The sequence below is a fragment of the Leopardus geoffroyi genome, chromosome D2 (genome assembly GCF_018350155.1).
Source record: "Leopardus geoffroyi isolate Oge1 chromosome D2, O.geoffroyi_Oge1_pat1.0, whole genome shotgun sequence".
In the NCBI taxonomy this organism is placed as follows: domain Eukaryota; kingdom Metazoa; phylum Chordata; class Mammalia; order Carnivora; family Felidae; genus Leopardus; species Leopardus geoffroyi.
In genome coordinates this window covers 27,830,201-27,855,649 of record NC_059334.1, presented here as the reverse complement: position 1 = coordinate 27,855,649, position 25,449 = coordinate 27,830,201, and the positions used below count along the sequence as shown (strand labels likewise).

The 25,449-nt window shown below is 35.7% G+C and overlaps 1 protein-coding gene across 3 annotated transcripts in view; it reads left to right on the top strand.

Moving 5' to 3' along the window:
- The window catches only part of CTNNA3 (catenin alpha 3), a 1,797,955-nt gene that overhangs the window by 1,583,071 nt on the left and 189,435 nt on the right, over positions 1-25,449 (top strand). For all 3 annotated transcript variants that reach the window (XM_045437558.1, XM_045437556.1, XM_045437557.1), the window contains one exon: positions 21,466-21,558. In XM_045437558.1, the coding sequence (XP_045293514.1) occupies positions 21,466-21,558 (93 nt within the window). The remainder of the gene's footprint in view (positions 1-21,465; positions 21,559-25,449) is intronic.

Below are 25,449 nucleotides of genomic sequence, written 5' to 3'. Positions count from 1 at the left end.
GCATTTAAGACTCATCTATGTACTTTCATGGCTTGATTATTCATTTCTTTATATTATGAACAATGTTTGTTGTAAGGATGAACATCTCTGTCTTTGAAATGATTATTATTTGTTTACTCTTTTAGCAATCAATTATTATTTTTTTCATTCTTAGTGGTTGCCCTGGAGTTTTCAATATATATTTACAATTAATTTAAGTCCACTTTCACGTGACTGTTGCTTGACAGTAAGCAGTTATCTTTTTTTAACATAGTATTCCCAATTCCTCTCTTTACTCCTTTATAATATTGATGTCATTCATTTAATTTACCAATATGTTGCTATCATCCAACATACCATAACTATATTATTTTGAACAATATTTTGTATATTAGATAAATTAAGAACAAAATAAATTATTTTATTTTACCTCCACTTTTTCTTTCTCTGATATTCTTTCTTGAGACCCAAGTTTCTGACATATATCATTTCCCTTTTCCCTGTAGACCTTCTTTTAACATTTCTTGAAGGGCAGATCTGATGGTGATGAATTTCCTGTTTTGTTTGAGATACTTTTTATTTATTTTTCACTTTTGAAGGACAATTTTGCTGTGTATAGAATTCAAGGTATTTTTTTGTCTAACAACACTTTAAATATTTTATTCCACCCTCTTTTTACTTGCATGGTTTCTGATGAGAAGCCTTCTATACTTCTTACATTTTTTTCTCTATAGGTAAAATGTTTTATACCTCTGGCTTCTTCAAGATGTTTTTCTTTGCCCTTGGTGTTCTGCAGTTTGAAAATGATATGTCTAGGTGTAGTTATTTGGTATTTAACCTACCTGATGTTCTCTGAGATTTGTGGTTTGCTGCCTGTAATTAATTATTGAAAATTCTCAGTTATTGCCACTTCAGCTATTTCTTCTGCTCCATTTTATTTCTTCTCTTTCATCAGTTACCTGTTTTACACCTTTTCTATTATCCCACAGTTATTGGATGTTCTGTGTTTTTCCTCTATTCTTTTTTCTCTTTGCATTTCAATTTGGGAAGTTTCCAGTGACTTAATTTCAAGCTTTCCAGATTATTTCTTCAGCTATGTCTAGTTTACTGATGAGCCCACCAAAGGTACTCTTCCTTTTTGATACAGTTTTTTTTTCCTTGACTTCTTGTATTACCTTTTGATTCATTTTTAGGTTTTATCTCTATGCTTACATTACTCATCAGTTATTATATTCATCTGTTTTCTAGGTTAGTCATATTAAAAATTCTCATTGATTGTTCTACAATCTGTGTCATATCTGAATGTAGTTGTGATGCTTTCTTTGTCTTTTCAGACTTTGTTTTTGGTTTGCCTTTTGAGTATGCCTTGTAATTTTTTGTTGAAAGATGGACATGATAATGGATAATAGTAATTGAGTTAAATAGGCCTTTAGTATAAGATTTTATATAAATCTGTCTAGGAGTTGGGATGTGATTATTGTTTGATGTAGAAAATGCCAGAGGCTTCAGTTTCCTCTATTGTCTTTGTTTTTTTTTCTCTCCTCTGTTACCTTTGAGTTTCTCTAAGAACTCCTTCTTAAACAGAGCCTGTTCTTTGCAGCTCTTTATATCTGTAATCTACTGCTATTATACTGAAGCCTTGCTTTAATGTGATAGTAAAAAGTAGGGGAGAGGAAGCTTTCTATACTCCTGTAATTAAATCTGAGTCTTTTAGTGGGTTTGTCCCTGGGATGCAGATTTCACAAGTATTCCTTATTCCCACGCCCCAATAGGTGAGATAGGGAGCTTTTGGGTGGGGGTGAAGTTGAATAATTGTCCTTCCTTCAAGTTGGCTAAGGATCTGATAAAGTCTTTTTCCCTAGAGAGGAGGCATATGTAATAGAGAGTGCCCCAGGAATATTTCAAAATATTTTTTCTTCTTCATGCCCTGTTAGCTACCTGAGGGTTTTTTTTTTTTTCATTTTTAGTGTTTATTGATTTATGAGAGGGAGGGAGGGAGAGAGAGAGAGAGAGAGAGACTGCAGGGGAGGAGCAGGGAGAGAGAAGAGGGGGAAACAGAGGATCTGAAGAGGGCTCTGTGCTGACAGCAGAGAGAGCTGGATGTGGGGCAAAATCATGCATGACCTGAGCCAAAGGCAGACACTTAACTAACTGAGCCGCCCAGGCATCCCAGTGAGGACAACTTCTAAAATCTTTACATGCCAAGCTGAAACCAGTAGTCTCATGAGTTATTTTATTTTATTTTATTTTACTTTACTTTCTTTTATTTATTTTATTGTATTTTTTTTAAGTTTTGTTTGAATCTCCTGGGTTTTCATGTATGCCATCATATTACTTGCAAATACAGATAGTTTATTTATAATCTCCCCAAACAGTTATATTTCTCAGTATTAAATAATGGAGAAAATTGGTATTTCACTTTGTTCCTAACTTTGGTGGGAATGCCTGTGGTATTTTTAACTAGCATGCCAACTTTAGATCTGAGCCATGTGTAGTATGTTAAGGAAGTAGTCATAACTTTGTATTTTATTGTATGTTTTAAGTAGGAAAAGATATTGGATTTTGTCAAAGGTTTTTCAGTGTCTATGGAGAAATCATGATTTTTACTTTTATATCTAGTAGTATAGTGAATTACATAATTAGAATTCCTAATACTGGAACATTTTTCTATTTCTGGAGTAAATCCCATTTTGCCATATTGTATTTTTTAATGTACTGTTGTATTTATCAATCAGTATGGAGTCATATTCTTTTTTTTTTTAATATTTTTCTTTAATTTTTTCTACTATATTCTTTACTTTTGTGTATATATTTTTTTTAATTTTTTTTAACATTTATTTATTTTTGAGACAGAGAGAGACACAGCATGAATGGGGGAGGGGCAGAGAGAGAGGGAGACACAGAATCGGAAGCAGGCTCCAGGCTCTGAGCCATCAGCCCAGAGCCCGACGAGGGGCTCGAACTCACGGACCGCGAGATCGTGACCTGAGCTGAAGTCAGACGCTTTACCGACTGAGCCACCCAGGCGCCCCTGGAGTCATATTCTTTGAAAATAATTTGTTTTCTAACTTTATTCACTAAAAGTGCTTTGAACAATACCTTAGTTAAAGTGAGCACACTTAATTCTTGTTCTTGGTTTTTAAATACCATGCCCCATTTTAGAGGAATCAGAACTCCTTGGAGAAATGCCATATGGAGCAGAAAGAAGTTTGACTAAGTCTAGAATTGGATTCAGGTTATTGGTACAGACAGAAAAGTAGTATCAACCTTTAAAATTAACTCACTGCATCATTCATGGGCACTTTTTTCCAAAAATAAGATTAAAGTTGATAATGTCATTTATGTGATTAATTTTATAAAAAAAACCTTAATATATAATATATTCTAATTTGTAGTGAGATGGGGAATGTCCATGAAAATTTTTTTGTATTGCTGAGTTTTACTGGTTGTCTTAGGGCAAATATTTTAGAGTTAGTAAACCTCAACAACGTTTTCTTTTTTTCACATGACCATTCCAAAAGTGTTTATCTCTTCTGAAATGCCAAGTGATGGCCACATTAATATGATGTATATAATGTAGTATGTGTGCATGTATATATTTGCATATATGTGTGTATTGCATGAAAACATAAACCAAGGAAATAGTGAGGAAGATGTGCAATCAAAGAACTTTGAAGAGTTTTGTTTTATTTTTTTAAGTCTTGGAGGGCTGAATGGGATAGCGCCCTCTATCTAGCTACAACTAGTACTGTTGGGTATAGAGATTTATAAACAATAAAATTTATTGATTTTTAATTTCCACTGTTGAACTTTGAATTAGCAAAAGTAGGCCAAAGACTAATAAAGATCTTTGTTTAATTAAGAAACCTGACATAACTTTAGCTATTGACCTCCACTTCTTTTTTTTTTTTTAATATGAAATTTATTGTCAAATTGGTTTCCATATAACAGCCAGTGGTCCTCCCAACAGGTGCCCTCCTCAATGCCCATCACCCACCCTTCCCTCCCTCCCACTCCCCATCAACCCTCAGTGTATTCTCAGTTTTTAAGAGTCTCTTATGTTTTGGCTCCCTCCCTCTCTAACCTTTCTTTCTTTCTTTTTTTTTTCTTCCCCTCTCCCATAGTCTTCTGTTAAGTTTCTCAGGATCTACAGAAGAGTGAAAATGTATGGTATCTGTCTTTCCTTGTGTGACTTATTTCACTTAGCATAACACTCTCCAGTTCCATCCACGTTGCTACAAAAGGCCATATTTCATTTAATTCTTTCTCAGTGCCAAGTAGTATTCCATTGTGTACATAAACCACAATGTCTTTATTCATTCATCAGTTGGTGGACATTTAGGCTCTTTCCATAATTTGGCTATTGTTGAAAGTGCTGCTATAAACATTGGGATACAAGTGCCCCTATGCATCAGCACTCCTGTATCCCTTGGGTAGATTCCTAGCAGTGCTATTTTGACCTCCACTTCTTGAGCTATTGTGTCTTACTGAATCTTCCCCCCAGTAAATAAATAAATAAATAAATAAATAAATAAATAAATAAATCATAACCCTCCATTTTGCTCAGAGAGGCCTTTAGTGGGCATCTGGCTTTCTAGCCTCAGTTGAATTATATCTCCATGCCATGTTATGTGTACAGGAGGTCTGAGTAAGATTTTACATGGAAAATGTATGCCATACACAGAAATACAAAATGTATGACAGTTGCTGGACTGCTCACTTACATTATTTTCACAGTTTCTGTTATATACGTCCATTTTGCATTAGGCAACTATAAACGTGTGCAATTCCTACCACCTTTGAACCACTTCTCACATCGTTTCAGATCTCTGCTGCCTTCTTGCCCTCTCTTCTGACTCTTTTTTTACCTTTAGTGTGGCTTTTAAAAAGAAGAAGCTTTCCATTTTTAAAAATTATTTCAAACTTTCTCTGAGTCCAATTTTGCTTCTTTAAGAATTGATTCTTCTGTGTGTTTTCAATTATCTAACAAAACAAAATGTGAGTGAAAGTAAAAGATGATGCTACTTAATGATTTCTTAATTATATTCACAGCTGTTCCCCAATTGATATTCATAACATACTTTGATAATTTTCATATATCTTACTCATTGAGACTTCACAGTCATTTCAAATATTATGAAATGAATCCCTTTTTACAGAACGAGGAATCTAGACTTTAGAAGTTTAAAAAAAATTTTTTTAACGTTTTATTTATTTTTGAGACAAGGAGAGACAGAGAATGAACAGGGGAGGGTGAGAGAGAGGGAGACACAGAATCTGAAACAGGCTTCAGGATCTGAGCTGTCAGCACAGAGCCCGACGCAGGGCTCAATCTCACGGACCGCGAGATCATGACCTGAGCTGAAGTCGGCCGCTTAACCGACTGAGCCACCCAGGCGCCCCTAGACTTTAGAAGTTTAAATCAATGTAATCAACGTTACCTAGTCAAGAAGTTATAGAGCCAGGACAAATCTTCTAACCCCTGGTCTAATACTCTTTATTCAATATTCCAAGAACATTTCTAATGAGACATAATAGTTAATATTTCTTGACATTAGGTAGCATGACATAGTAGCCGATATTTATTTGAGTGCTTACTCTTTTTTTAAAGCAATTCTATAATATAAGTATATCAAAATTAAAGTTTAGCATACTTCCCCAATGCCACACAACTAGTCTGTGGTATATCAGAATTGGAATTCATTTGTTTTTCATTATGGTGTGCATGGTCTTAATTTATCTCCTATACTGCAATTTTACAAAGAGAGAAGAAAAGAGAAAATTTTATGAGAAACTACTATGTGCCCTGAACTGAGAGAGACTTTATAAAGTTATTTTCATATAAAAATGAAAAGTGTGCCTTAAATTATGTATGCACAGAGCTAAATGCACCTCTGTCAACCATAATAACCATCTCAATGGTCATTTCATAATGACCATAACATCTCAATGATGAAGAGGTAAAATGTAAAACATGAAGAAAGCAGGGACAGCTATCTTTATTTCATGGTACATGAAATGAAGTGCCAAATAACTTTTCCAAAGTCACAGAATGAATAAGTAATATTATCCCGTTGCATGGGAAACCTCCTTTGATATAATATCAGTTCTTTATTGATCTTTCTATGATTAGCAACTGCCACATTGTATTAGCAACTGCCACATTATCTGGCATTTTTAATGAATACCTATTAAGTTAAAAATTAAATGAATGAATAAAAAGCAAAAAGGAGAACCTACTTATTCTGACTTCTTGCCCCCAAACACTGAACTTACTCCATATTAGGTTAAATATATAATATGAGAGTTCTTTTTTCCCCCCATTATACAGAGTCCAGAGTTGAGGTCTAAAGTAAAAGCTGTATTTGACCTTCTAATCCCTTAATAGGATAAAAAAAAATGCTTAAGCAACATAAGTAATAAAAAAAAATGGTCTACAAGAGCCTAGAAAATCTTGAGAAGCACTGGCTGTACCATTCACCTTAGTATGTAGCTAAAACAATTTGTAAATATTCATGATAAAGTAATACAGAGCAGCCTGTAGAGTCTAGCAAAATAAATCAAACAGGATATTTTGTATGACTTAAAAAATTTTCCACTGTGCAGATAAAGATGTATGTTGAAAGGAGAATGTGACATATATTACAATATTCATGAAATTTTGACTAAAACGGAGTATACAGAACTTAGACAACGTTGCATTAGTTTCATAAAGGTGATATCCTCATTATAACTGATGACAGACCCATAATACCTAGGCATGCTACATTTTGTATCTAGTTAGAGACCCATAAATATCTTCTGAAAGTAAATGGTATCTATTTAAAAATGTTCTTTTTGAATAGTAATAAAAAACATTGTTTGATACATTCAAACTTTAAAAGAATAGTGCCACACACACACACACACACACACACACACACAGTCATTGAGATTAATTAAATCAAAGCTAGCAAATTCTCTTAGATAGAATATGGCATACTCTTTCATCTTGCCACATTGATGGCAGGGATCTGGTTCCCAAAATATATTGTCTCTCTCGTTGTAAAACTAATTTTAAAACAATGTCTCCATTCCAGAGACCGTATATTTCTGATTTCTGGATAGAGGATGAGTTCTGCAGGGAAAAGGGATTTTTAAGACAGAACAGTGTTAGAAAAAGAAATGATTGCCATACTAAATTACTTTGAATAAGTACAAAGACGAAAATAAAAAGTGAGAGTTGAAAAGTAAGAAAACAATAGTTTAGCTAAAGAGTTCTTAGGAATTTTTTTGGTCAGGCTGTAGAAAAAAAAGAAGCATTTGTTTATATACAGTACATGTTACTGTCAGTTTTATTTATAATATAACTTCAGTGTCTTAAATAGATGACAAATTAATTTTGTTCACCTAAAGACAGCCTGAGTGTTGTTTTTTTTTTTAAAACAGCATGTATGGTTTGGGTCAAGTGACCTCTAAGACTACTTCTGGATAAATCCAGAAGGAAGCAGTAACGGAAGGGCAGTTACCTGGAAAAATGACAAAGCAACACATGATTAAAGCAGATAAAATACAGTGATGCTTTCTGTACTTATCACAATGAACATTTGTAATTGCTATTTTATTAGTTTGCTCTGCTATAGTTTAAAGTGAACTAAACACAGTCACATTAGCCATATACAATAGGCAGTCTAAGTGTATAATAATCTTTAATTCTGTACATTTAACAAGTTTGATGCTATCTTTCTGAAATAGCATGGACCAACTTCTGTTTACATGTGCAGGATTAAACTCTCCAATGTGAAACCATAGTGGTACCTAAGCTGTGACCTTTAGACGGTCAGAATGAGTAGAATTGTTTCCTGGTGAGATGTAAGGTGGTCAGGAAAGAGGCCTGACTATCCAGACTTCATACCATGTACACACAAACATACATATACACACATGCACCCGTATGCACTTCTGCTTCATAACTTTATGCTTTACTCAGAATAGTCATATACTACTTTTTTGCATTGTCATGAACATTCGTATTCTATAATTGCATTTAAGGAAGGGGTTCTACTGGGGCATCTGGATGGTTAAGTGTTGACTTCGGCTCAGGTTGTGATCTCACAGTTCGTGAGTTTGAGCCCCGCATCCGGCTCTGTGCTGACAGCTCAGAGCCTGGAGCCTGCTTCTGATTCTGTGTCTCCCTCTCTCTCTGCCCCTCCCCTGCTCATGCTCTGTCTCTCTCTCTCAAAAATAAGTAAACATTAAAAAAAAAGAGAGGGGGGTTCTACTACCAAATTTTTGAAAAACCATTGCCTTGAATGAAGTAAAAAAAAAAAAAAAAACAAGTTTAAAGTTTGTTTTGGTATTTTATAAACCCAGTTAAGTAATAGAAAAATCACATTGCTGCTAGAATATCTTGTCAGTCTTATCAGTGGTCTTTTCACACTCATGTCCACACAGAAAAGCCCACAGTTGGCGTGATTCTTACTAAAGATGCAATGCTTCTTATCTCTATGAACCTCTGGTGAGATGGCCCACGGATAAGATGTCTGCACTGAAGCTCATTTTTGATAACAATTTAACATCTAAAATTAACATTGATAACAGAAATTGAACATTTTGATTCAATATGTGGTCCCTTACTATGCATTGAAGTACACCTTGGTAAATAGAAAAAAAAGTTAGATATTAATTGATTTAACATCAACCTGACCTTTCACGTACTCATATGACATAACTTCACATTGCACGGTCCCACTTATAATTATAGTCTTGGGCTAAGCAAACAACTCTTACTTAATGTTTTATGTATCTAGATAGGCATTCGAATAAGTAAATGCAAATTTTTAACAGCATTATGGATGTAAAGTTGAATTTAATAAACTGTGTATATTAAATCATGGAATTTGTTATGTTTTATAGACAAACATAGATAGCCCTGAAGCTATCACCACAGCCATAAGAAACATGACATCAAAATCTAAAATTTACTCATGCCCCTCTGTAATCTAATCACTTCTTTCCCCATACCCAAATGACCAACAATCTGGTTTCTGTTACTGTAGATTGAGTTGTGATTTCTATAAGGTTGTATAAATAGATTACACAGTATATACTCTTATTTGGGTTCTTTCACTAAGCGTAATTACTTTGAGATCCCTCAATGCTGTTAATTTTATCAATAATCCATTCCTTTTCGTAACTGAATAATACTGTATTGAATGACATACTAGGTTATATCATCCCTCTGTTGACGAACATCTGAATTGTTTCCATTAGTTGGCTATTACAAAACTATCTGCTATGATGATTTGTGTGCAAGTCTTTCTGTGAATATATGTTTTCATTTCTTTTGGTTAAATGTCTAGGAGTTCAGGGACTGGATTTTATGGCATGTATATGTTTAACGTGTTAAGGAACACACGTACATTTTTAAAATCTAATTTCCCTACGAGGTTTGCCTCTACCACATACCCTAATTCCACTGAAAAGGACAGGTCTGTGTAGAAACAGCACAATGCATTTACCATGAGCTAGTTTCACAGCCACTTAGATCTAACTACATCTTCAACAATGATGTATCCACTTGCTTCTACAAATAGGCCTTTTAGTTTGAGGACTTAAAAATCCCTCTATATAGAGAATATAATTCTTCCTTAGGGGTTGTCCAAATATTTGTTTTGTTGCATTCTAGTGTTATATTTTATATATAAGCTGCCAACTTAAGCTACTTTTTTCTACTAGTGTAGGGAATTCTTACGTCCCATAAAGCAAACTTCAATCCAATAACCCTGAATAATATGTACAAAACTCTAATATAGATCTGAATTACTGTCTTATTGAACCGCATCTCCTCAGTAATGTGGAACTTCTTTCATATTTTTCCATTTTTTAGTTCAGTGAAATAAGAGTGTCAGGTTTGGACCTCTTAGCCTTACATAATACCCGTGGCTGGAACACAGAAGGCAGTTTTTTGCTTTATTACTGTGCCTGGGATTACTTTGCAAATCTAGATAGATGAATTTGGTTAGGACCGTTTATATTATACCTGGCTGCCTTAACAATTTCTGGAAGTAAAAGATTTCCTGTAGGTTAAAAAATATATGTCCCCATTGGGAAGTCAAACCACAACTTTTTTCCCCTCAAAATCTTTGTTAGGGAACAGTTGGTAAAACCAGTTTCCAGGACACTGAAAATGTGATATGTGAAATAATGAGACCACTGCTTTTACACATCCACAGAGGGGACCATGTAATATGAGGAAATAGCATGGGGGCCAGGTATGGGATATTTCTCCGTATCTGCTCTCACAGTCCTTTGTAGTGTTTCCTCGGGTAATGAAGACATATGCTTCAATTTTCCTCTCACTTATTGAAAGCTTTTGTCTGTGTCCACATCAAGTATCATGCCAGTTGATAGACCTATTGCAAAGTGACAAGCTAGCTCCCCCTGCAGTGACCTTTGCAATCTTGCTTTTTTTTTTTTTATTATTATTACTGACATGTCCTTGAAATGACACATTCAACCTTAAGCAGATTTTCTTGTAACACTCATTGCTTGCTTTTCCCCCTGATGATAAGGGTAGTAGTTTATTGTATAAATTTTATGACAAATCAATTATACAGAAAAAAAACCACATATACTACACAACTTTCTCCTTCATATATATGCAATGTTTTATATAATTAGAACATATATATACATGTATACATTCAGTTAAAAGTATATTAAGTGCATTTTCTTTGCCATCAGATATTCTCTGAAACTTTTATTTTAATATCTGTAAGAATTAATAACTTTTCAGTTAGATGGCTTCTCTTCAGCTGGCTATTCTAACACTAAGAACACAAATTCACATAGAGAGAATCTGTGTGTCAAAGAATTTGATGCAAGGTGAGGTTTTCCTCACTCGAACATAGCAGAATCTGTCCGCTCTCCATGGTAGCAGTGTTCCTACCCAAAAGGTGAAGATCAGGGCGTGTTATTAGTCATCTGCTGTAGCAGCTGCTACTTACTACCACAATTACTGCTGCCATGACCGTCATTACCAACACCCCCACTACTCTTGCTATTATTATTGCATTGTGCCCAACAACAGCATACCTCCCATCTATAGAGCGGTGAGAGTAATTGTGCTGCTGAAATTCTCCATGGTATCATCAGTTAGTACCTATGAAGAGCCCTTCCATCGTCCAATTAGTCCTGAGTAAAACAAATTTAAAAAGTTGTTTCAAACTTTCTGAGAGGTTAACAATTCAAAAGGATCTTGTGATTTAAAATTGTATGCAGCACTTCAAAAGGGTGTCCTGCTACTTCAAACCTTCTTCTAAGTATTCATTTTGTCTCAATGTTGATTGTAAAAAAAAAAAAAAAAAACAAAAACCCTGCAATAGACTTGTAAACAATAGAATTGAATGGGATTTTCTGAATTGTTTAGTTCAATCTTTTTCACTTACTTCAGAAGAACTTGAGTTCTCATCAAGTTAAGTACTTGTTCAAGGCCACAAGATATTAAAGGGAGCATTTGACCGAAAATAAGATACTCCATCTTTATACTATGCTCCACCACAATTTTTGCCTCAATGTAAGAACTTTGACAAGATACTTGGCTTTAGGTTTTCTGCTCTAATTTGATTTTTTTAATGTTTATTTATTTTTGAGAGAGAGAGAGAGAGGGGGAAAGAGAGCAAGTGGGGTGAGGCAGAGAGAAAGGGAGACATAGAATCCGAAGCAAGCTCCAGGCTGTAAGCTGTCAGTACAGAGCCCAATGCGGGACTCAAACTCATGGACCGTGAAATCATGACCTGAGCCAAAGTCAGACACTCAACCAACTGAACCACCCAGGCACTCCTCTGTTCATATTTTTAGAAGGAGAATATAAAATCACAGCTCTGTCCAAAACACATTTAATAGTTTCGGTAATCAGTATAGCTCAATTCATATAGAACTTTAAAAAAAAAAAAAAGAAGAAGACAAAAAAGAATGACGCAGGAGCATATTTGTTTTTCAGTTTCACTGGCATATACTTTTGCTCATGTTATGAACCAAAATTGAATTCATCTGAAGTTTGCTATAACTTAAAGCCAGGGTGCCATCCTGAGAAATAAGCAGGATTTCTTTTAGTTGGGTCTCTAAAGACAATATATGGTTCAAGGTAGGTGGCAGTGGTGCAATGAAGAAAGACTCAATCATCTATTTGCTCCAGATGCCAAGTTTACTGAGGTCTAGAGATTATATCCAGCAGGGAGAGGAGGAGATTAAGGACCAGTCTACTGGTGTGCTGCTGATCAAACCCCTAAATATCTGGCCTTCCTTGTTCTAAAGCAGTGTATTCATGCTGTTTGAAGCTTATTTTCTAGGCTTGTAAAATTTAACTACTCGATTCCCACATTTACCCTGTATCTGTGACTACCAAGCTGGTTCATAAAACAAGCACTGGACCTACTTTGAAGTAGCTGTTTATTATCTGTGCAATATTGGATGGGTTTTGTTAACTCTAGGGCTCAGTTTCCTCAGCTATGGTATTAAAATAATACCATTTGCCTCTTCAGCTTTATTGTTAAGACTGAATGAGAAAAGGAATGCCGAATAACCCAGCAGAGTGTTGTTAATGAATAACATTAAGACCTTGATTAAAAATGATTACCTCACCTTTCTGTACTCAAAAAGAAGAATCTCAAGGATCCTGATCTGAATCTGGATGTTTCTCATATTTGAACTTTCTAAAAATATACTTTCATTCAAACCCTATTCTTCATGGCTTCATTAGTCTTTCATATCTTTATTTAAATGTCAAGCTGGAATACTTCTTATGACAGTTTTCATGAATTAGATATGGAGTCCTGGGAATTAGAGCTGGATCACCAACTCATTTGGTGGTTGAATAAGTACCATGATATTGACGATGCCACTTTCATTTATGACCCTCTTGCTGATTTCCTGTGTGCTTTTCTATAGTTATTAGCCTCATTGGTGTCTTTGGAGCAGAGGAATGACTGTCACAAGCTTCCTGATAGGAAGAAGGATTAAGGCTAAAATATGCATTACCCTGTGTGATTCTATCATTACTTGAGTCCTTAGACAGGATTTATATAAACTTAAGTGATTGTAATGATCACTTCTTATGATAATCATCATAATCCAGACTCAACCATAAGGCATTGCATGGTCCACTATTTGATGTCTGCTGACCTGGGTATATTTTTAAATAGCAAACTAATAGAGACTTAATTCATAAAAAGTATATCAACAACTAAGGTTGTGTCTCCTCTGACAGCAATATTCTACATGTTCAGGATTTATCTGCCCAAGTTGTCGTATCTGAGTACATGTTTAATTATATTGTCTAATGCATTATAGATGTATTCTTTTCTCTTACTTTTGTGTGTGTGTGTGTGTGTGTGTGTGTGTGTGTATATATATATATATATATATATATATGATATTCTGCAACTTAGCTTTGTCAAACTACATTTCAATTGTTGTAGCCTTTAAGAGATGTAATACTCACCTAGGCTTCTTAGTTTCAACATACGGAATAATTTATATGGTGTTATATTCTTAGCGTGCTGGAAAAGAAGAATGAAATGGCTTGTGAAACATAAAGGGATGATAATAGTACCTAGAGGAAGTTTTGAATTATTTTTTGAAAGATTATAAGAAGAAAAACCACTAATGATTTTAATAGATCATTTGAAAATAGAAATATATGTCTTTATTCACATCTGTCCTTATTTCCTTATCCATTTACTTTCTTCCTTCTATCAGTTCACTAAAAACCATATTTATTGTGCACCTACTTTTTGCCAAGCGTTGTGTTAGGGACTAGAGTTATAATAATACTAGATGCCTTCTCATTCCTTGTGAGAGTCAGGAGATACATGTATTCAGAGATGAACCATATTTCTAATTGATATGATGAATTGGAGTGAATTTGTTTCACAGAACTCAATGGACTTACCAGATTATCTCCTAGTATTGAAGTTTCCTAGTACTTGGAAAACATTTCATACAGATTAATGTTATGTTTTCAGTTTATGCATGAACTCATAAAATCTTAAAACTTGGAGAAGTTACAGAAAATATAAAATTTTACTTACTTTCCACCCCTATTTTAAAGATGAGAAAATTGAAGCATAGAAAAATTATGTGATTTTCCTAACAACATACAACTAATTGGTGGCAAAGTTAGAATGAAAACCCAAGTATCCTAACTTCAAGTTCATTAATCTACCACAATAACACAACCCTAGCAGCTTTCTGATAATACAAGAAATGTCTTCCCAGGTTACCTTGAGGTATTTTATACTCATTCTCCTCTTCTGCCTGACATTTCTAAGGAAATTTCTCTATGTCTCACCGTTCAATCTCAGTCTCAAACCATGTACTCTAGGGAATATCTCTTATTTACATTTAATATCCTTACCCTTTATCTCTCCTGAGAGCAAGGATTATGTTTTATTTGTCTCAAGATCCCCAGAAACTAGCATAATAGCCTATGTTTCTATGCATAAAAAACAGACATTCAAATATGTTAGTTGAGGTGACTTTTGATTTTTTTAACCTCTTTATTACTGATCAAACAAACTTGGACTATCACTGCATATATTTAGGTAATAATTTTTCATTATTAATAAAAGTTGAAAGAAGTATCCCAGAAGGGAAGCAGCTTATTAAATGCAGGCATTAACACTGTGACCAAGTTTGTAATTTTATTGTCATCAATCTTCTGATATAATCTTCCAGGTGTTTGGTTAAGACTAAAATGAGTGAACAGTGCCCTCTTCTGTCTGATAACCATAATGGTATTATATGGGGTATGAACTTCAGTCTACAAATTCGGATGTACGAGGAAAAAAAAAAAAAAAAAAAAAAAAAAACCTTTTTATTTTTATAATGTCTAAGTTAACATAATTTTAACTTTGCTCATGGGAAATTTAAAAAATAGTCATTGGACCCTCCCTTTACCTCTGTCACTTGTGTTGGGCCAGGTGAACCAAACTTCTAGATCTCTAGTTCTCAGACAGGGATGATTCCTACCCTCTCCCCACTGGGGGACATTTGGAAATGTCTGGAGATACTTTTGATTGTTACATCTTGGGAGGGTCCTATTTCATGTAGTGGGTAGAGCCTAGGGATAGTGCTAAACATCCCACAGCATACAAGAACATACAAGATAGTCTCTTGCAACCGGAATTATTCAGAGCAAGATGCTTACAGTGCTAGGTTTTGGAGACTCTTTTCTAGAGACTTAGACTATATCAACGCATCAGAAAGGCCTACCAATTTCTTGCAATTTTCTAAAATTAGTTACCAGTGAGTACCCATTGTCCTAGCCCATGTAGCTCCTCCAGGTTTACTACTTGCTCTTTCCATGATACTTTATGGGCCTTGGTAAGACTTCAAACTCTGGTCTGAGTTTAGAAGATTGTGTTTTCTCTGATGTCTTTTTATATCTGTACTGAACTTTCAATGGGACCCATAGATTTCATTCTAGTCTTCCAAATCTGAGAATCTTGAGCTCTGTACAAAACCTATTATCTCTAATTTCCATAGTCTTTATTTTTAAAATACAAAATCCAGGATTCTTTGCCTCAAACTTTCCCTTAAGCAAGGAATCATTAACTCAACACATATTGAAAGCAGAAGGGAAAGGATTAAACATTACTCTGTAGCTTAAAAATGTCCCATGACATTCTTCTGACATTGATACCGAAGCTTATTCATCATTAAATCATTTATTTCTTTATTTAGTTAAGATATTTTTATTGAGCACACAGTATATGCTGTTTCAAGGTGCTCAGAGTGGTGAACAAGACAGACAATATCCTTATTTTCATGAAAGTTATGTTCTAATGGGACAAGACAGAAACACATTCCCTTTCAAAAAAAAAAACAAAAGAAAAATATAATTTCAGGTTATGATCATGAAAAGAGAGCTAATGAAAAATTACAAGGTGATATAAAAAACAAATGAAGTAGGGAAAAGGGTTCCTTTTAGATAGACTGACCAGGGCAGACTGGATAAGACTGAAGATAGGCCATCTGATCTCCTATGGTGAGAATGATCCAGCCATGTAAGAGGTCTAGGAGGACCATTCCAGGCAATAGAGTAGTCAATACAAAGAGCCGAAGACCGGGATGTAGAATGAGCAGATGAGTGGGCCATGTTTGAAGAGTACAAAAAGTGCTTGTGTGTGTTTTCAGCAAAAAGGCATTTCTTAGGTTTCTATCATTTGAAATCATATTACGAACATACCTAGTTCTCTTATAAAAATGAATTTTTGACATTGACATTCCCAAATCATCCTGTGCTGTCAGCTCAGCTAGCAGGACCTGACTGAGCATGCTCTTTCCACTGCCTGCTTGGGAAGACGGCCTGGAGTGCCCTTCCTAACAGCTTCCCCGAGTGTCAGACTGCTCTTGTCACTGCACTGGCAGTTATTTGATTGTAGTAAACCAGCAATGGATAGTCGGAGAAGTATGATTTATGATTAAGTCACTTGTAAGATTTAGAATTTGACCTTAATTTGAGAGGAAAATGTCAAGCATGACTCCTGTTCCGAGACTATCCTTTTTCTCCTGTTTTTTTTGTTCTTTCTTTCCTTCTTTCTCTTCTTTCGTTTCTCTTTTCCTTTCCTTTTCAGTGACTACAAATTTCTTTTTTCATATATTTTAATGTTAAACATTTATAAAGTCTGTGCAAGTGAATTTTTATGTGTAATAACCCTGCATACCGTCTCACTAGAAATGCTGAAGGAATTAATGAGATAAAGTCTGTAGAGAGCATCAAGCTCCTTGGGAAAAAAGACATATAAATGCAGTCATTTCTATCTCAGTAAATATATATACATATATATTTATTAAAACCACAAATTTATTCTGACTCTGAAGTTTAATGTGCCACTGTGGTTTATTGCAGCTCCAGTTTCTATGTAAAAACCTCAGCCTGAGTATTTTCAAGTTTTATACTTGATTCTGGCCTCTTTCACATAAAGTGAGGTCTTATAATAAAATTAATGATAATTTATTATAATCATAAACAATATTAAACTTCAGTACTTTCTAGTCACTGAATAATGTTCCAGTCCATCATCTTATTTTATCCTCACAATAACCCTAAGAATTAGGTGATATTTTTGCCATTTTACAAGTGAGGAAACTAGGCTAATTTCATATCACTTTGAGCTACCTAAAAAAGGCTTCACAACAAGCAAGAGTTAAAATAGAAAAACATGAAAAAGGTTTCCTGAATTCTAATATGAGAAATATATGAATAATGACTAAGTTTATTAACACTCTCTTGAGTAAAAAAAGGATATCTGTATCTTCCTCTTGGTCTAGTTTAGAGACAGCTCAGCTTAGAGAGGGAAAGTTGTTTCCATCATCACTGAGAATCTATGTGAGAGTGAATCATTGTCAGGCTGACTTAAGGGATAATTTTATTCTTGTATATGAGTAAAATCAGGTTAACAGAGAGCTTTACTTGGAATTTAGGAGAAAACAACGTGTGTGGAATTATATTAAACCCTGTTTAGTGCAAGACATCATATACTCAAAATGGGGTGAATGTAACTAGAGTATCACATCAATCCAGAGTAACAAATTTGGAATAAAATGGAGGTAACCAAATTGATGCAAACATTTTATCCAAAAATATAAAGGGTTGGGTAAGGAATGGAATAGTGGAGAAAGAGGAGAAAAAAAACAAGAGAAAAAAACAACAACAACAAAAGAAAGAAACAAACTTTTCCTGTACTCTAGCTATCTGTGAGCTAAACAATTCTTCCTTACAGCATCTTAGTAGATTTGAGCCTCACGACAAATTTCAGAGTTAGGTAATACTATCCAAAACTTTGTTCTGAGAAAACCAAAGTTTAAAATGGTACACAAAATGCCCAAAGTCCCACAATCACTAATTGGAGGGCCAGAATTCAAATTTAGGTCTATATTACTCAACATTATTGGGTCTTCCTACTACATAACACTGCTCTCAGGTAGTTTGGTCTCACTTACACACACACACACACACACACACACACACACACACTTTCCAGATGTTTGCACCTTCCAGAGTTGCCAGATGAGTGTACAATAGAGGGTCGCCCCGCCTTCCTCCTCCCTTTTAAATATTTACGCTATTATTATTTGTCTTGAGGCTTAAAAGAGTTAATGTATCACTCCAAAAGGGATTAGAATGCTCTTATTTCTCTCTTAGCTTCCACTTAATTTAGATTATAGCATTGTATATTTGACTTTTTATTTTTGCAATACCAGCCAACTGCTTGCCTTACGGAAAACAAAATGCTGCCAGCAAGCGTTTTAAGCACTCCCCCACCGATCTTGTTCCTGAAAAGAAGAGGTCAGTTGTAGTGGCTTTGCAAGAAGACTATAGTCCTGTGTTAAAGACAAAAACAAACAAGCAAAAAAACAAAAACAAAAACACAAGCGCAGAAGTATGTGGGCGTAAATGGCAGGCTTATCTCTTCCTGCAATATCACCAACAAAAATGGTACTTGTGACTTCTGACAGCAGCAGTTCTTAGTTTCTGTTAAGTCACTTTATTTTGAGTTGAATAAAATACTGGAATCAATGAGGTTATATGTCACTTCATTGTAAAGTATAATCCAAGTAATTAACAGCGGGCATTTATAAGAAACAGATCACAGTAAGGACACCAGACAGCCTTCAATTGCAAAACAATAGGACCCAAGGAAAGGAATTTGATAACTGAATTTATTCAGATGTTTCAGGGGATGGTGATGTATCAAGGAGGGAAATCGAAAAGATTCTTTCTCAATATACTGTGGGAAAAATACACAAAAATGGCTAATAATGAAACACACGATTGTGTAGAAGTTCCACAGAGGTGAACTAATGTTACTAACACCTACGAAAAGAGAATAAGTTGCCCTGTGATCATAGCTGCATGTAGTTGCAGAAAAGAAGGGCTGCCTGTAGAGATAAACATACATAACGGTTACTCAAGCGTATCAGAGGCCTTGGAAAGAGGGGGACTATTAATATCTAATAGTAGTCAGTTGCAATACATGCAGAGTTTTGGGTGATGCTCAGTGCAAGGCTTAGAAAACGAAGTGCTGGTTAAAGATCCATGAGATGAGAAAGAATCTGAGGCCGTTAGTGGTAGGAAATAGATAGCTTTACTCTATAGTGTGAACTAATTATTGCAAGTTCTCATCTCTAGAATGGTCCCAAGGGAAGGGAAACCCTCCACAGCCCTCAGTATAAGCAAAGGGCCTGTGTGCAAACCAAGGTTGAAGGGAAACCAAGGCTGGACTGAGGAGGCAATCCCTGTCCTTCCCCCATCTTTAACAGCCTGTGTGTGTAGAAGAGATCTTTCACTTCACTTTTGGTTATTTTTCATGACACATGTTCGATTTCTGAATTTCACACCAGGGTTTTGTATTAAAGGGTTCATATATAATTTAAAGGAAAACAAATATTAAGTTAATTCAAGTTAAATACTCTTACTTGTATTTGCAATAATAACAGATATCTTTAAATTATTGCCCCAGTAAGATGAGACAATCAGGAATTAGGAGAAATAACATAATGCAAATAAAATCAGTTTGAAATATGGAAGTACAGTTAGGACAAGTGTTTGTTGTTGCCATTGGTATGTTTCGCTTTGTTCGTATCCAACTCTTTTTTGGCTATCACTGATAATTCTGCTTTATCCATTCAAAAGCACGGATGTGCTTGATTGTAGTGATATAACGATAGGCAGGGCAGACCCACTTCTTACCTCACAGAGGCAACAACAACTGGTTGCCTGTTTCAACAAACCATGCTGCAATCACGTATGGGGAGCATCATGACGTGGAAGTGGAGGGGTCAGGAAAAGCTTGGCAGAGGACCCAACCCAGTCCAGGTCTTCCTGAGGAGACACCTCCCTGTCAGAAGACGTTTAAGCTGAAATTGAAAAAAAGAAATGGAAGTAGGTTAGCTCTTTAGGATAGACACTGCAGTTAATATATTTATTATTTAAATTCCTAGAAAATTTAATTTATTGATAGTTTTGGGTAGCGTTTTAATGTTATATTGTTTTAACTGTAAATATTCCATTTCTTTATCACATGTAAGCTCTTGATTTGTGATAACCACATAATGTTTAGCCAAATAGCTATTGACTGAGAGAAAAACTTCCTTCTACTTATTTTGCTTTCTTTTTCTTTCAAAATTTATTGGGATATAATTCATAACGATAAGATTCACCCTTTTGAAGTTAAAACTCAGTGTGTGTACCTGTTTTTTTTTTTGTATATGCACACAATCTTGCAATCATTACCACTATCTAATTCCAGAACATTGCGATCATCCCAAAGAAAGACTGCATACCCATGAGCAATCATTGCCCACTCCCTCCTCCCTCACCCCCGCCTTTAGGAACTACCAGTCAAACTTTTGTCTCTATAGATTTGCCTATTCTAGACATTTCACACAAATGGAATCAACATGTGGTCTTTTTTTTCCATCTTTATTTTATTTTATTTTTATTTTATTTTTTTAATAGGAAATTTATTGTCAAATTGGTTTCCATACAACACCCAGTGCCCATCCCAACAGGTGCCCTCCTCAATGCCCATCACCCACTCACTTTCCCCTCCCTCTCACCCCCCCATCAACCCTCAGTATATTCTCAGTTTTTAAGAGTCTCTTATGGTGTGGCTCCCTCCCTCTCTAACTTTTTTTTTTCCTTCCCCTCCCCCATGGTCTTCTGTTAAGTTTCTCAGGATCCACATAAGAGTGAAAACATATGGTATCTGTCTTTCTCTGTATGATTTATTTCACTTAGCATAACACTCTCCAGTTCCATCCGCATTTCTACAAAAGGCCATATTTCATTCTTTCTCATTACCACGTAGTATTCCATTGTGTATATAAACCACAATTTCTTTATCCATTCATCAGTTGATGGACATTTAGGCTCTTTCCATTATTTGGCTATTGTTGAGAGTGCTGCTATAAACATTGGGGTACAAGTGCCCCTATGCATCAGTACTCCTGTATCTCTTGGGTAAATTCCTAGCAGTGCTACTGCTGGGTCATAGGGTAGATCTATTTTTAATTTTTTGAGGAATCTCCACACTGTTTTCCAGGATGGCTGCACCAGTTTGCTTGCAAACATGCGGTCTTTTATGACTGACTCCTTTCACTTACCATAATATCTTCAAGATTCACCTATGTTGCAGCCTGTCTCAGTATCCCATTCCTTTTTATAGCTAAATCATATTTTATTGTATAGAATTGTGTTTATCTATTCCTCACTAGATTTGTATTTGAGTTGTTTCCACTTTTTGGCTACTATGATTGGTGCTGTTATGAACAGTTTTTTTTAACAAGTTTTTGTGTGGACATGTATTTATTTTCATTTCTTTTCTAGGAGTAGAATTGCAGGGTCATATTGGTACCTCTGTGCTTACTTTTTGAGGTATGGTCACTCTGTTTTCCATTTTGCATTCTCACCAGCAATGCTTTGCTTTCTTTTTATAGACCCCAGAGGAACTGGAGGATGTTTCTGACTTGGAAGAGGAACATGAGGTGCGCAGTCACACCAGCATTCAGACTGAAGGGAAAACTGACCGGGTAAGTCACCTCCCTGAGAGGACAACTATATGCTGTGCCCTCTTCTTGTCAATCATGTAGGCGCTCACAGGTGGGACTCCTGGCTCTGGGGCTGGTTTTGCGAAGCACAGGAAGAAGAGCCTCGGAATCCATGGGCCACAGCATGAGAGGAATTATTTCCTTTACCTTGAAAGGAAGACCACAGGGAGACCATTTCTGATCATGTAGTAAATCACCCCATGCCACTTTTGATGTTTATAGCAGTCATGGGAATATAGAATTCAAATGTGCACACATTTATTTAGATAGAAAAGAGAAACCAAGAAGTTATAAATATACTCTGTAATTCTAGAGGAAAAAACTGAGAAACTACCCCTGTACTTTTCTTCCTTTCTGCCTTGCCCTCTTCTCCCCTTACCCTCAACACACACACACACACACACACACACACACACACACCCCTCCAACAATGCTAAACAACTTCTGAATTACTCTGAGGTATTGTATCTCACTTTACTTGCACCCAGTGCTTGGGAACCTGTGAAAGTTTGGTTTCCTAGCCAATGATCATTTGTAACTGCAGACCAGCCTGCGGAACGTGGGTCTAAAAGCCAGGCAGTATAGTATAGCAGCTTAGATTGTCCTGCAACACATCTGAATTAGCCACTCCCTTACTGTGTTACCTGGGAAACTCAGCCTTTCTCTAACTTGGTTTGCTGATTTATAAAGTGAGGATAGTACTAGTACTCTCTATATGTGGATTATTGTGCAAATAACTAAATTAACTAGTAGAGCCCTTAACACATGGCTTAGCTCATAGTAAGTTCTCAATAATCATTAGTTATTATTTGCAGCTATAGTAGTGATAGTATAATTATCATCAGCATTATTACTATTATTAATTAGCTAAATTCAGTGACATTACATTTGGAGGTGGATAGAAAAAGATAAATTTAAGAAAGTTGCATGTCTTTTTTAAGCTTATTTATTTATTTTTGAGAGGGAGAGAGAGAGAGAGAGAGTACCAGCAGGAGAGGAGCAGAGAGAGAGGGAGACACAGAATCTAAAGCAGGCTCCAGGCTCTGAGCTGTCAGGGCAGAGCCCAATGTGGGGCTCAAATTCATGAACTGTGAGACACGACTACAGCTGAAGTTGGATGCTCAACTGACTGAGCCACCCAGGCTCCCCAAAAGTTCCATGTTTTCAAATATTCAGATTACTTAGAACTGATATATATTAGTCACGACACCTGTGCTTTCTTAGAAATGTTGGTTTTCTTGAGTTTCCATTCCTTGCTGATTATTTGGATTACTTCCCAGCCCTCTAGAAACCAGTTCATGCTGGGAACTGCCTGGGGGCACCCAGCATCTAAAAGAAGTTTTCTTCAAATCTAGTAGGCATCTTTGGAAAGAGATCAGTTTTTACAAATGGCAATGGGATTGGGAATAAATTTTGCTGATAGTTTAGTTTGCTCATGCTTTCAAGTAAGTGAGTGATTCACTTAGGCTGCTGCTGAGCCACTATAGGTGGAGGGTAGTTGTCAGGACATACAGAGTAATTGATAGGAGGAAATTTTGTTAAAATAAAGGTAACTTTTAGGATGCTGGGATTAGGATAAACATGCCATGTTTCTCATTCTGTATCATCACATGTATACAATGAAGCCTTGGTTAAGACCTTAAAACTTAGAAACTTCAAAGTACTTCATCTGAAAAATGAGAAGAATAATATCTTACCTTCTCACAGCATAACCTCAAAGATAATAACCTCAAAGAAAGTGATGCATATGAAAGTGTTTTATAAACTTTATAATTATATGCCAAGAAATTAAGCTTCTTATTACTACTATTTGATTTGTATTTTTGTTCTTCACTGGGGTTACAGGCCAGCTAGATGGCCACCTGATTATAGTAGGTTAAGAAGTTGATGATCTCCATGGTCCTGGATCTTAAGAATCTTTCATAGAAGGCACTGCTTCTAACCTTGTAGAAATCATTCCAAAACTTCTCTGCATTCTGGATTTGTGTTCCACTGTGCACATTTCCCTGACAGGCCAGTTCATTTGGAATGCCCCTGGGCAACACCCTCACTACTACCTAGTGGCAAGATAGATCCCTTCCCATCACATCTACTGGGAACAATGTTATATTCAACCTGACCACTCTCTGCTCTAGTAAATCTCTCTGTATAAAATGTGAATATCTTAGATTTTATTCACTTCCTGCCTCGAGGCTTCTCTGAAATTGCTGTGTGGAATCCCTCAGGAAGCTATTCAGATATTCTAATACATGCACAATCTTGTGTGAAGCATTAACACTCCACAGAGTAACCTTGGTGAATACTCTTATATTCCTTGGATGGACTATTTTGCGTTTTCCATAGGCACTCAAAGGATTCAGAGGGAGATCAAGCCCCACTGGTACCATGGTGACCAGCTTGATAATATATCTTTGGAATTGCCCTCCTTGTTTTCCATATCCATCCTTCCCAGGTTCCCAGTTCTGTTCCCCAAGATTTCACCCCAGAATAAGCTACCTTCCGTTCTTAGACTCTGCTTTTGGGAGAAAACGAGAAAAGATAGTCACAGTATGTAAACTAAATATCACATTAACTTTGATATATTGATACATTATCCCAGTTTTACTAATAAGATCACTGAGGCACAGCTTTATATAACTTGTCTAGTAAGTGGATTATGTTTTCTGATTAAGAACTTTAGTGATTACCACATATCAATTTACTTAAAATACAGAGTTAGTGGGATGAATCTTTTATTAACAAGCAACAAACAACCACCACCTCATTAAACTTGATTCATCATCAATGGAATGGAAGAGAAGAGAGTAAAAGGTGCTGCAGTCATCTGAGAAATGGAGGAAGGATACAAATTCTCTTTTAAATTTAAAGAGTAATTAGGTATAGTACAGACAATTTAACTCAAATAACAACCTTTTATTGGATATCTGTCTTGTGAGTTCATTACTACAGATTTTGCATTCATGGCAGGCCAGCTTAAACTGTCCCTCACCCAAACCACCTGACCAAAATGATCACGTTTACCTATGTTTTATGAGCTCTCTTAGGCATCTTGCATCCCCAACAGGCTCCATATTCTCCATAGTTGTGTCTCTGTGCTTGGAATATATTTCTATGCTCAATCTCATATACATTTGATACTCTGTCTCTGTATTCTATCCAGCATTCCTGAAGTCTGTATCCATTGGACTGAGTATATCTTTTGACACATTTCCCTGATACCATCCAATTTGGGAAGATACCATAAAATTTTGAAGTGGACTCTGTTGAGAATTTTTTGAATACATGCCATGCTTCATGAGGAATTTCTGGTCACTGAAGCAGACATGCATTTGGGTCCCTTTTTGCTGGCTGCTCTTATTAAAGAGTAAATGCTTTTTTGATTCTTGAATAATGCAGACTTTGCTGTATAGAACACTGAGTAGAACGAATTTCAGGCACTTTTTAGTAATGGAATGACAGTTATTTATTATCATTTTCCTCTCTGCACTTCACTGCCAGTGGTTGTGGCTCAATATCATCTGTTATTGTTGTCATCAGTGGCAAATGCCACTGGGCATTGTAAAGGTGTATAACCAACAAATAATGATTTAGAGTCCATGGTCAATGAGAGTGAAATACTAAAAGACCAATAGTGCATGCCTTATGAAGTAGCAGAGGAACAGAAGTGGAAATTAGTGATTATCTTAATTATTAAACACGGATACTCACTGGACCAATACTGTGATTATATCCAGTAATCAGGCATTCCACAGTGATATAGAGTGTGATTTTGCTATAGATTTATAGAACATTCTTTAAAGCTCTAATTGTTTATTCTGTTCATGTTCTTACCAAGTATGAAATAGAAATCTGTTATCTTAAAAACTCTAATTT